The sequence below is a fragment of the Phocoena sinus genome, chromosome 16, assembly GCF_008692025.1.
Source record: "Phocoena sinus isolate mPhoSin1 chromosome 16, mPhoSin1.pri, whole genome shotgun sequence".
In the NCBI taxonomy this organism is placed as follows: domain Eukaryota; kingdom Metazoa; phylum Chordata; class Mammalia; order Artiodactyla; family Phocoenidae; genus Phocoena; species Phocoena sinus.
The window spans coordinates 6,788,419-6,801,277 of record NC_045778.1 but is presented as its reverse complement, the minus strand read 5'-3'; the positions used below and the strand labels follow the sequence as shown (position 1 = coordinate 6,801,277).

The 12,859-nt window shown below is 37.5% G+C and overlaps 1 protein-coding gene across 5 annotated transcripts in view; it reads left to right on the top strand.

Moving 5' to 3' along the window:
* The window catches only part of LYST (lysosomal trafficking regulator), a 175,665-nt gene that overhangs the window by 113,092 nt on the left and 49,714 nt on the right, over positions 1 to 12,859 (top strand). For 3 of the 5 annotated variants that reach the window (XR_004346213.1, XR_004346214.1, XR_004346216.1), the window contains exons 35-40: positions 1,539 to 1,684; positions 1,772 to 1,871; positions 3,031 to 3,092; positions 4,546 to 4,601; positions 6,634 to 6,786; positions 11,251 to 11,495. Coding sequence is in view for 1 of the 5 variants with exons in the window: in XM_032608455.1 (XP_032464346.1) it covers positions 1,539 to 1,684; positions 1,775 to 1,871; positions 3,031 to 3,092; positions 4,546 to 4,601; positions 6,634 to 6,786; positions 11,251 to 11,495 (759 nt within the window). In the remaining 4 variants the exon portion in view is untranslated. The remainder of the gene's footprint in view (positions 1 to 1,538; positions 1,685 to 1,771; positions 1,872 to 3,030; positions 3,093 to 4,545; positions 4,602 to 6,633; positions 6,787 to 11,250; positions 11,496 to 12,859) is intronic. The other 2 variants (XR_004346215.1, XM_032608455.1) reach the window with 1 other exon arrangement.

Here is a 12,859-nt window from a genome sequence, read left to right as displayed (position 1 = left end):
AAGATGCATCACAAATAAGGAAAAGAGGGAAATTAAAGTATTATTCTCTGAATTTGATTAAAGTAACTGATTGGTATTATGACTTTGAGGCACTAAACATTATACATTAATCATTGTGCACTAAAGCAAATTCCAGGTGAACAAATGAACGAAACTCAAAAAGTTTACAAAGTAGAAGAAAATAGGATATTTATCAATGGTGATGGACAGATAACTTTCTTAAGATCAAACACAATTGAAGAAAGTACAAAGAAGAAATTAATGGCTTTGACCTTTCATATTTTCCAGTGTATTTAACAAGCATAGCCACAACAAAACATCAAAGTTTATTTTCAGCAAGTATTTCACAGTTAACACTTTTATGGTTTTAAAAATGCATAAAGATTTGAAAATAAAATATCAAGATCCCAAAAGTTTGAATAAGCAAAAGACATGAATATACTCTTCACATAAGACAAATAGAATTAATAAACAGATGGGAAAATACTGACTATTGCTAGAAGCTGATTTAAAACCTTTAGATACCGTATTTTACCTTTTATGGTACAAAAAAAAATTATTTTTAGGTGCTAATCTCCACAGCAGGAAGAAATGTATCTTAGCCCTTGGTCAGAGGTTTGGTGGCATTGTACACTTTGACATGTGTCAGGAACCCTACAAACATTTTATTTCTAGTTCCAGTTACCCTGTTTTAGTGATTCTGTCCTAAGGAAAATATTCAAAATATGGAAAAGCAATAAGCATAAAGGTTTTCATCTCTGCATTATTTATGTTAGTGAATGAATTGGAAACAACTTAAATATATAATAATAGTAATAGAGTTAAATACGTTATTATGCATCCACTCAATATAACGTTAGCCACTTAAAATGGTAATAATAAAGACTATACTGTGTTCAGTGAAAGAAGGTGGGATATAGAACTGTGTATACATAATCATTTTAACTGCAATTTTAAAAACTGAAAGAAAGTAATCACTACCAGTATTTTGGTATGTTTGGGGTAGTGGGATTAAGGGTAATTTTTTTTTTCTCTTATCTATTTCTAAAAATGTATTTAATATGGTTCTATTTCCTTTCATTTAAAATATTAATTTACTTTAAAACATGTTAAGAAATGTGATTACTACAAAAGTGAACTCATTTTATTTGTTTCATTAGATAATAGGCAAAATGGGAAATGAAGAAAATTTGGAAAATTGATTTTTTTCTTTAGTTAACCATACTAAGTCTAATATATGGCTAAAGCATACATAGTAGTCATGCTATATCTTTTTAAAAATTTAATAGATACAAGAAATTGGTAGCAGAGCTTGCCTTGAGGCAGGGTCAGTGGGACTCTGGAGCAGAGGATACTTTTTTTTTTAATGTTATTCTTTTGTACAATGTGTATGCATATCCTACTCTAATTATATAACTGGTTGGGATTTTTCAATTGAATAGATACAGTTTGATTTATTTATTCGATTTCTAAAATGATTTTTTTTAAACTACAAATACTTCAGGTTGCCACTTAAAATCTTTTCTTTTCACTTGCAGAGCAGTCTGGTATGACCCCATCTACTATCCAACTTCATGGCAGTTGGATCCAACAGAAGGGCCAAATCGAGAGAGAAGGCGCTTACAGAGATGTTACTTAACTATTCCAAATAAGTATCTCCTTAGGGATAGACAAAAATCAGAAGGTGAAAGTGGCTTCTTGACTCAACATGTAAATATAGCAGATTAACTATGGGCATTACACAAAGATAATAATGTCCTTTTTTCCTCAGCAGATGTGGTCAAACCACCACTCTCTTACCTATTTGAAGACAAAACTCATTCTTCTTTCTCTTCTACTGTAAAGGACAAAGCTGCAAGTGAGTCTATAAGGTAAATTTGAATCCATAAGACATTTTCTCTTTTGTTGAAGGTGTTAAAGACTTTAATAGTCTATTGTTGCGCTTATGTAATATTTATTTTAGATAATGCCATGGTTTTGGGAAAGATCCCAAACATGGCTCAAAGAGAAGACAAAGCTGAATGGCCAGAATCCAAAAAGAACAGACATTTTTGTTAGGGAGGATTCATTGGACTTAAGTCATCATGCTCTGGCCCTTGGTTGCATACATATATTTTTGTAGTTGATTTTTCCAACAACTCTGTGAAATAGATAGCGCTGCTGGTGGCATCTCAAGAGGCAATCTAGTGTGTTGATTAAAGGTTCAAATCCTAGTTCCTCCTCTTACTAGCCATCTGATCTTAGCCTCTCTCTGTCTCAGTTTCCTCATCTGTTACATGAGGAAGATAAGTCATAGCACTATTCAGTGGGTCAGTATGGTAACTATTGATAGTATTATCATTATTGTTGTGGTCGAGGTTGTTATGATGCCCATCGTATAGATAAAAAACTGCGAGACTCAAAAACGATAAGTGACTTGACTAAAGAATAAAGGAGGGCTTCCCTGGTGGTGCAGTGGTTGAGAGTTCGCCTGCCAATGCAGGGGATGCGGGTTCGTGCCCCGGTCTGGGAGGATCCCACATGCCGCAGAGCGGCTGGGCCCGTGAGCCATGGCCGCTGAGCCTGCGCGTCCGGAGCCTGTGCTCCGCAACGGGAGGGGCCACAACAGTGAGAGGCCCGCGTACCGCAAAAAAAAAAAAAAAAAAGAATAGAGGAACTTTTCTGACTCTGAATCCCCCCTTTTTCCTAGAATGCTAAGCTTCTTTTCTGTGTTTGAAGTATCAGAGCCATGAACCAATGTTTGCTTATTTACTGGAAAATATAAAATATTGAAATCTCTTTTAAATAACGGAATCCCTGTATTCTGCATAAGAGTGTTGGGATTATTCACCTTTTCTAAAAGTTTCTGCTATTTTCTCCTCTATTATAACGTCAATAAATGAGATCTTTTCATGTGGATTTTAACAAGATGTTTTATGCTTTTGAAACTCTAGTCTGCGTTGCTGAAATCTTCTATGATAAAATAAAGCTTTTACTCTCTGAAATTGGTCAAAACATTTAATCATAGTAATTTTAAATATGTTTTGACAGAGTGAATCGAAGATGTATCAGCGTCGCACCATCTAGAGAGACAGCTGGTGAATTGTTGTTAGGTAAGTCACATTTTGCAGGTTTTTACACATATTCACCCTGCCTATTTTATTCTTAGATAATTTGAAGCATTGTTTTGACACACTACCATTAAATGAGATGAACTTTCTATAACAAATAAGCTCTTTCTTTAGGTTATTTTGCCTTAACATTGTATATAATGTATATGACTCACGAATGTGAAAAATGACAGTCTTATTCTCTGAAAAGCACATGAACAGCATTTTAATTTTTATAAAATTGACTTTCTTCATGAGTATACATTTTTATATTTAATCATTCCTTTTATTATATATCAATTTTTATTTTTAAAGTAAAGAATTATTGGTATACTTATAAGCCTACTGTTTTAACAGATACCCCTATGCATATGAAATATATCCACCTTGAGATTGTTCATAATTTATATTCTCTATTGTACTTCTGAGAGAAAGGCCAAGACTGTCGATCCATGGATAGTTACATTTGGTGAGAAACTTTGTCCTCAAGACATGAAGGAATAAGGTTTTATCACTCTAGTCTCTATTCCCTTAAAGAACCAATTTGTACGCTGTGGGCCAGTTGTTCTCAAAGCACAGTCCCCGAATCAGGAGCGTCAGCATCACATAGGAACTTCTAAGAAATACGCATTCTCAGGCCCCAGCCCAGACCTGCTGAATCTGAAACTCTGTGGGTGGGGCCCAGCGATCTGCATTTTTATGAACCCTGCAGAGATTCTGATGCACCCTCAAATTTGAGAGTCGCTGCAGTTGGCTAAAGCTATAGCCCCGAAGGCCTGACAGGCAGAGTTTCGAGCTTGCCAGGGCTGAGCGCCATGGTCCCAAGGATGGAGTTGGTGCCTTTCTCTGAGCCAGCCGTGCCAGTGCTCAAGGTGACCAGCACCCACTGCAGAGCCCCAGGGAAGTTTCTACTGTTTGGATACATGACGTAGGGACATGCATTGACAACAGCCTATCAAGCGGGAAAAATTGGGGAAGTATCTTGTAAGGCCTTTTCTGCCCTATTGAGTGTTTAAGTCAGCAAAATAATTAAGCGTTCCTCTTTTGCTAGAAAATTTAGTTGATAACTTGACTTCAGTTAATGTATGACAAAATAAAGCAAAGTAATATGCTAGTAACCTAAGAAGAATACTGGTAATAATTAATAGCCTAAACCTTTTAGCATGAAGTGGCAGACACTGTTAATAAACATTTTACATATATTCTAATTTAATTCCCACAGTAACCCTGTGAAATAGAGTCCTCCCTCTTCTTTTTATAATGAGGCTAAAGTACAAAGAGGTTAAGCAACTTGCCGAAGATCTCATGGATGCTCTTCAAAAATATTTATTGAGTATTAGCTCGTTCTGGGTTCTGGGATTCAAATTCAGTCCAACTGACTCCAGAGGCATGCCTTTAACCATATAAGGTAATAGTGCATATACATTTTTAAACTCATACCGATTATTTTCTGCAGGTAAATGTGGAATGTATTTTGTGGAAGATAACGCTTCTGACACAGTTGAAAGTTCCGTGAGTAGAGGCTTAAGTTTGCATTTGTATGGATCTAGATAAATTCCCAAAATGTATAAATTGAATACAACCAGAGAGCTTGTAGAAAGAACTGTTAGAGTTCATTAATTGTCGTACTCTGTGTAAATTTGTCTGAATTCCAACTTTTTTTTTAAAGATAATTTTAAAAAGAAGACCATGCCATCCCCTCTGGCTCATGGTCTGATTCACAGAGCCCTGAGTATTGAGTCATATTCTAAAGTGCTCCTGTTATTTCTGTGTATGTCCACTCAATTTCTCACTACTGTCCTCAGTAGCAACAAATTCCCTGCCACTCCCAGTTTACTATCATGTACATTTGCCTTCAAAAAGAAAGAAAAATATTGTCTAATTGAATAACTTAAGTAATCCTGATATTCACATAGCTTAGTAGTCATGATTTTTATTCTTCTGGAAATACTGATATCAATCAAAAAATACCAAAACAGACTCAATTCACATTTTTGTACAGAAAAGCATTTTATCCATTTGAATTCATTTACAAGCCATTAAAATATTGTTTTGAGAGCCCTGTAACAGAAGTAAGGCTCTTTGTTTCAGAACTTCTAAAGCTGCAAACTGCTAAGGATGTAAGTAAATAAGATTATGTATGGTTTAATGGTGAATACATATTTGATTCAAAGAAATTAATGAGTGAAAACATAAAATTTGGTTGTAAAGCAAATCATGTTTAAAAATAATTAATTTAATATAGCCCCCGAAAATTGAGTAGGCATTATTTCATCATTCATATAGGAATTACTACAGTATTTATCCCAGCTAGTAAAAATATAGTTACGTTATTTTTCAAGATGTATCTTTTCAGCAACCAAAGAATTTAATAGTTGATACATGAACCAGCTTTTTTTCTGGATCCAAAAGGTTACGTATTCCACCTTTAAAACTCGAAAAAGACCCTTGCTTTTTAATAGATTGAAGGCTTCTTCTTTTCTCTGTCCTTTTGTAGCATTTTTTCTTACTTCCTGTATGACATTTGCTATCTTGCCTTTTAAAAGTGGGTGCAAATATCTCGTCCCCCCTTTTTATCATACATAGATTTATTTTATGCAGAGCACTTAGCAGAGCACCTTGCCTGTAGATGCTTAATTAATGTTTATTAACTTGAATTCATGTTGAATGTCGAAGCTAAACAGGGAGGATTTTGTTTTTAAGAATGAGAATATTACGTGTTCATTAAAATATTTTATTTTCTTTGTAATATATTTCCTGTCTCTACTTCTAGAAATGGGTTGGGACCCAGTACAGTAGTAAAGCACACATAGAGCAGGCCAAAGTGTCACTTCCTCCTTACAGCTGTTTTTCAAATTTCTCTTTATTTTTGACTCCTGGAGATTTCATTTCCCTTACTTTCTTGCAAGCTCAACTATACATGTAAGAGAATATTTGCTTAGTAAAAGAAATCGGTCTGAAAAGTCTACATACTGTATGATTCCAACCATATGACATTCTGGAAAAAGGAAAACAGTGGAGACAATAAAAAGATCAGTGGCTGCCAGATGGAACAGAAGGGAATTTTAGAGCAGTGAGACTGGTCTGTATGACACTGTAATGGTGGATACATGTCATTAAACATTTGTCAAAACCCATTGAACTATACAACACCAAGATTAAACTATGGACTTTAGTTAAGAATGACCTATTCAATAGTGGCTCATCAGTTGTAGCACATGCAGCACGTGAGAACAAGGTGTTCACAGTAGGGAAACTGAGTGTGGGGAAGCATGGAACGCCATGCTATCTGCTCAATTCTATAAACCTAAAACTGCTCTAAAAAATACAGCCTACTAAAAAAGTTTAAACGAAGTCTATTTAAATTCTTTTCCTTAGATTTTTTAATCCAGCATTTTGAAGGGTTTAGTAGTGGGAGGATTTTCAGAGAATCTTATCTGCCATTTTGCCACAAAAGGAAGACTTTCTATTGCATTTTGATAGTTTTTAACAATCTAAAATTATGTAGAGCAAATTACTTTCATGTTATTTCCTTTGTCTTTAGAGCCTTCAGGGAGAATTGGAACCAGCATCATTTTCCTGGACATATGAAGAAATTAAAGAAGTTCACAAGCGTTGGTGGCAATTGAGAGATAATGCAGTAGAAATCTTTTTAACAAATGGCAGAACACTCCTGTTGGCATTTGATAACACCAAGGTAAATTTGCCTTTATTAATACATATACTTTTTCAAAGCGATCATGGATCAGTGTAACTACACTCATACTGATTAAATGAAGTTTTAACTTATTTAAACTTTGTTTCTGAAATCAAATAAAACTTGCCTTATTTCTTAGTACTGATTAAATACTTAGTTATATTAGGATTACTTTTGTCCTCCAAAACTGTATTAAATTCTCATTCCCCAGAGTGACAGTATCTGTAAAAAGCAAATGAACGAATGTATAACCAACCTGAAAGTAGTTTAACCTTGATAGTAGATTCCATTTTTGACAAACCCTTTTTTGACCGCCACATCCTTTCAGCTACTATGTGTCTGCTAGCCTTTATAGAAAACCTCTTGGAAGAAACTGTGAATAATTGCTGCTTCCAGTTCCTCCCCTCCGGTTCTCTTTGGAAACGCTCCAGTCAGATCTTCATCTCACCACTCCTCCTGTAACTTCTCTGGTTAGCATCACCAGTGACCTCCGTGTTGCTAAACCCTATGGTCATATTTCTTAGTCTTCATCTTACTTGACTCCTCAGCAGCCTTTGACACAGCTGATTATTCTCTCTTTCTTTAAAGAAAGGGAAAAAAAAAAAAAAAAAAACCTTCCTCACTGGGCTTCTGCGTTATCACTTTCTTAGTTCTCCTTTTAGCTCACCAGCCGTTCCTCCTCAGTCTTGTTTGCAGATGCTTCCTCTGGGCATCTCGGCGCTCACTCTTCGTTTTATTTTTTATTTTTTAAATTTTTTGGCCGCAGTGCACGGTTCTCAGGATCTTAGTTCCCGGACCAGGGATTGAACATCCAGGAACTGAACCCAAGCCATGGCAGTGAAAGCGCGGAGTCCTACACTGGAACGCTAGGGAATTCCCAGGGCTCACCCTCCAGACCTCTTCTCTTCTCATCCCATCTTGTGACTTTAAATACTATCTGTGTTATAATGACTTACAGATTTATATCACCACCCAAACCTCTTCCCTGGATGCCCACTCAAATATTTAAGTTTCTACTTGGCATCTCCACTTGGAAGTCTAATTGGCATCTCAAATTTTACACGGACAAAACTGAATTTCTAATCTCCCCCGCAAAATCTCTTTGCAGTTTTCCCCATCTCAGTAAATGGTGACTCCAGTGTTTCTGATTGGCCAGGTCAAAAACCTGGGGATTATCCTCGACTCCTCTTATTCTTTCATCTACTACATCTACTCTATCAGTAAGTTCTGTTGGCTCACCCCTCAGAATACATCCAGAATCTGACTGCTTCCACTGCTACCATCCTGGTCCAAGCCACTGTCATCTCTTGCATAAATCATTACCCTAGCCTCCTAACTGGCCTCCCTGCTTCCATACTCCCTCTTCTTTCAGACTGTTCTCAACACAGCAGCTAAAGTGTGTCAGGTCGTGCCATTCCTCTGCTCAAAACCCTCCGACCACTTTCTGTGTCACTCTATTAAAGGCAAAGACCTTACAGTGTTGAATAATCTGGCACTTCCTTATCTCTCTGACCTTATCTTCTTCCATTCTATCCTTCACTGTCTCTAATCCAGCTGTGGAGACCTTGTTTACCTTGACTATAGCAGACACACTGATGCCTCAGGGACTTGGCACTTACTGCTGCCTAGAATGCTGCCTGGAATGCTTTTCCTCTTAGGACTACATTACTGACTCCCTTACTTTTTTCAGGTTCCCTGGTCAAATGTCTTCTTATCAGAGAGACTTCCCTGATTACTCTAAATAAAACAGCAACACCTGCCTCACTGCTACCCCCAAGCATCCCTTATCTCCTTTGCTTTGCTCTATTTTTTTCACAGCACTTAAAAGCATCCAACAGTCTCTCCCCAGTAGACTGTAAGGACTTTGATTTGTTAAGTGCTTCAGCTTTAGCACCTTAAACATGCTGGTATATAGGTGCTCAATAAATATTTGTTGAATGAATAAATGTTTCCTTTTTCTTGCCGAAGTTAGTATGCAAACTGTCATAAATTCTTTTCCACCAACCTTAGCTTCAGCAGTAGGCAACCTTCAGATTTATTTTTTTTAAATTTTTATTGGAGTATAGTTGCTTTACAATGTTGTGTCAGTTTCTGCTGTACAGCAAAGTGAATCAGCTATATGTATACCTATATCCACTCTTTTTTGGATTTCCTTCCATTTAGGTCACCACAGAGCACTGAGTAGGGTTCCCTGTGCTATACTGTAGGTTCTCATTTGTTATCTTTTTCTTTTGCGGTACGCGGGCCTCTCACTGTTGTGGCCTCTCCTGTCGCGGAGCACAGGCTCTGGACGCACAGGCTCAGCGGCCATGGCTCACGGGCCCAGCCGCTCCACGGCATATGGGATCTTCCCAGACCAGGGCACGAACCTGCGTCCCCTGCGTCGGCAGGCAGACTCTCAACCACTGCGCCACCAGGGAAGCCCTAGTTATCTATTTTATACATAGTATCAATTGTGTTTATATGTCAATCCTAATCTCCCAATTCATCCCACCCCGACTCTTCCCCCTTGGTATCCGTACGTTTGTTCTCTACGTCTGTGTCTCTATTTCTGCTTTGCAAATAAGATCTTCTATACCAGTTTTTTCAGATTCCACATATATGCATTAATATATGATATTTGGGGCTTCACTGGTGGCGCGGTGGTTGAGAGTCCGCCTGCCGATGCAGGGGACACGGGTTCGTGCCCTGGTCTGGGAAGATCCCACATGCCGCAGAGCGGCTGGGCCCGTGAGCCATGGCCGCTGAGCCTGCACTTCCGGAGCCTGTGCTCCACAGCGGGAGAGGCCACAACAGTGAGAGGCCCGTGTACTGCAAAAAAAAAAAAAAAAAAAAAAAAAAAAATATATATATATATATATATATGTATATGATATTTGTTTTTCTCTTTCTGACTTACTTCACTCTGTATGACAATCTCTAGGTCCATCCACGTCTCTACAAATGACCCAATTTTGTTCCTTTTTTATGGCTGAGTAATATTCCATTGTATGTATGTATCACATCTTCTTTATCCATTCTTCTCTTGATGGACATGTAGGTTGCTTTCATGTCCTGGCTATTGTAAATAGTGCTGCAGTGAACATTGGGGTGCATATGTCTTTTTGAATTATGGTTTTCTCTGGGTATATGTCCAGTAGTGGGATTGCTGGGTCACATGGTAGTTCTATTTTTAGTTTTTTAGGGAACCTCCATATTGTAACCTTCAGATTTAGAATATAAGTTTAGTTTTTGTTTTTGCCTTGAACCGATTCTTTTTTTTTTAATTATCATAAAAATACATAACATAAAAGTTGCCCTTAACCATTTTCAAGCGTACAGTTCAGTTGTGTTAAGTATATTCACACTGTTGTGAAACAGACCTTCAGGTTTAGGTTCTTAAACACCCTGTAATCTTGCCTATTCCATAACCAAGATCATTCTTCTCATTCACTTTTAGTCTCATCTTTGATTATCCACATCTGTGGCTCACCTTCCTATGCGTAAAGCATATACATATTTAAGAGGGGTAATTCAAATTTGTTTTTAGCAAAGTCCTGGCTCGTCTGTTTTTTTCCATTTATTATAAATTATCATTTAATTGCTTTAGAAGAAATCAGAATACCTTTTTTCTGTGACAGAACTTTTGTGCCTCTCTTAAAAAGGAGTTTATATACTAGTTTTCAATCAGTAGTGAAAATCAAGTATTCTGTTTTACATAGGATAGTTTATTTCATTCTCAGGAAATAAATATTATTACCCTCATATTACAGGTATGATAACTGTAACACAAAGAGTTTAAGCAAGAAAAAAGACCCGTTCTGTCTGTCAGAAAACCATGCTCTTTCTGCTGCATCATGTTGCATTTACTTAGGTGAAGACTCTTCATTTTCCTTTATTGATTTTTTTTCTTAGGGTCTGTATATAAGTGACTTTTCTATACAGACTTCTTAGTTTCTTACTGATTTCTCCAGCTGCAAAACATAGTGGTTAAGAGCCACAAGTGAATGAATATTAAAAAAAAAGAAATAGACTCATAGATATGGAGAACAAACTAGTGGTACCAGTGGGGAGAGAGAAGGAGGAGGGGCAAGATAAGGGGAGAGGATTAAGAGGCACAAACTATTATGTACAAAATAAATAAGTTACAGGGGTATATGGTACAGCACAAGGAATGAAACCAACATTTTATAACAACTTTAAAGGGAGTATAATCTATAAAGACATTGAATCACTATGTTGTACACCTGAAACTAATATAATATTGTTAATCAACTACACTTCAATAAATAAATAAATAGCCCAACCTTTGGAGGAAGACGTGGATTTGAATCTCAGTTCCCCACCAGTCAGTGTTATTGAGCAAAAAGTATTTTCTTGGAGGACTTGAGATTAGTAACATGCCTATAATATCATGGATTCTTTGGAGGAAAATGTCAAGCCTAAAAATAAAATCTGGGTTTTTTTTCTCTCCTTCCCTTATAGGTTCGTGATGATGTGTACCACAATATACTAACAAATAACCTCCCTAATCTTCTGGAATATGGCAATATCACCGCTCTGACAAATTTATGGTATACTGGACAAATTACTAATTTTGAATATTTGACTCACTTAAACAAACATGCCGGCCGATCCTTTAATGATCTCATGCAGTATCCAGTGTTCCCGTTTATCCTAGCTGACTACATTAGTGAGACCCTTGACCTCAGCGATCCATCAGTGTACAGGTAACTAAAGGCATCATCACCTTTTGGCTTGGTCAATATGATGTATTTATTTTACTGAAGTTCTTATTGTGAGAATTTTCAAACATGCACAAAAATAGAATGAATGTATAATGAGCCCCATATGACCATGACCCCAGCTCAACAATTACCAAGATTTTTGCCAAACTTATGTCATCTTTTTTTTTCTTCTTAAGATGAGCCACACAAATCTTTTATGTCATTCATATGATCTTTAGTACACATCTCTTAAGAAAAAAGTGGGACATTTTCTTTCATAGCCTCAGTGCTGTTATCATATCTAAGAAAATCAACAGTAATTTCATGGTATCATCTAATATCCAGTCCATTTTCAAATGTCCCCTGAGTATATCAGAGGTGTCTTTCTATAGTTGATTTGTTTGAGTCAGGCCCACTGTCACCTTTGGATGCTTTGTGTCTAAAGACATAACATCTAGAACAGCCCTATTTTTATGTATGTATTTTTCTCTTTCTTTCTTCCTAACATTGACCTGTTTTTAAAACAAAAATAAGTCATTTGGGGCTTCCCTGGTGGCGCAGTGGTTGAGAGTCCGCCTGCCGATGCAGGGGACACGGGTTCGTGCCCCGGTACGGGAAGATCCCACGTGCCGCGGAGTGGCTGGGCCCGTGAGCCATGGCCGCTGAGCCTGCGCGTCCGGAGCCTGTGCTCCGCAACGGGCGAAGCCACAGCGGTGAGAGGCCTGTGTACCGCAAAAAAAAAAAAAAAAAAAAAAAGTCATTGATCTTGTAGGATGTCCCCCATTCCACATTAGCATTTAGGTTTTTCCTCTAGCCTCTGTACTTCCTAGAGACTGCAAATTACTTCTAAAGGCTTGCTTAGATTCAGATTCAACATTTTTTGGCAAGAATCCTCTAGAGGAGGTGGTGTGGACTTTATATTGCCCCATATCAGGAGGCCTGTGATATCCCAACTCTAAGGATGCTCAGGCTGGTCCGTGGGTTCAGCCTCCCGTTGAACTTGTTTCTTTCATTGATGATTATTGTTCAAGTCTATTATTTCACTAGGGGTTACAGAATGGTGATTTCCTATTCTCTCATTTCTTCTGCATTTATTAGTAGAAAACATACAAGATGAGCCCAGGCTATTTTGTTGTGTCAGAGAGCAAGGAAATTACTATAGGCTTGTCAGAAGGACTCGGGAGCCATATTTGCACACACATGTTCATTGCAGCTTTATTCGCAGTGGCCAGGAGGTGGAGGCAGCCCAGGTGTCTGTCTGTGGATCAATGGATGGGGAAAATGAGGTGCATACATACAGAGGAATATTATTCAACCTTAAGAAGGAGGGAAGTCCTGTCACATGATGAGCCCTGGGGACGTTGTGC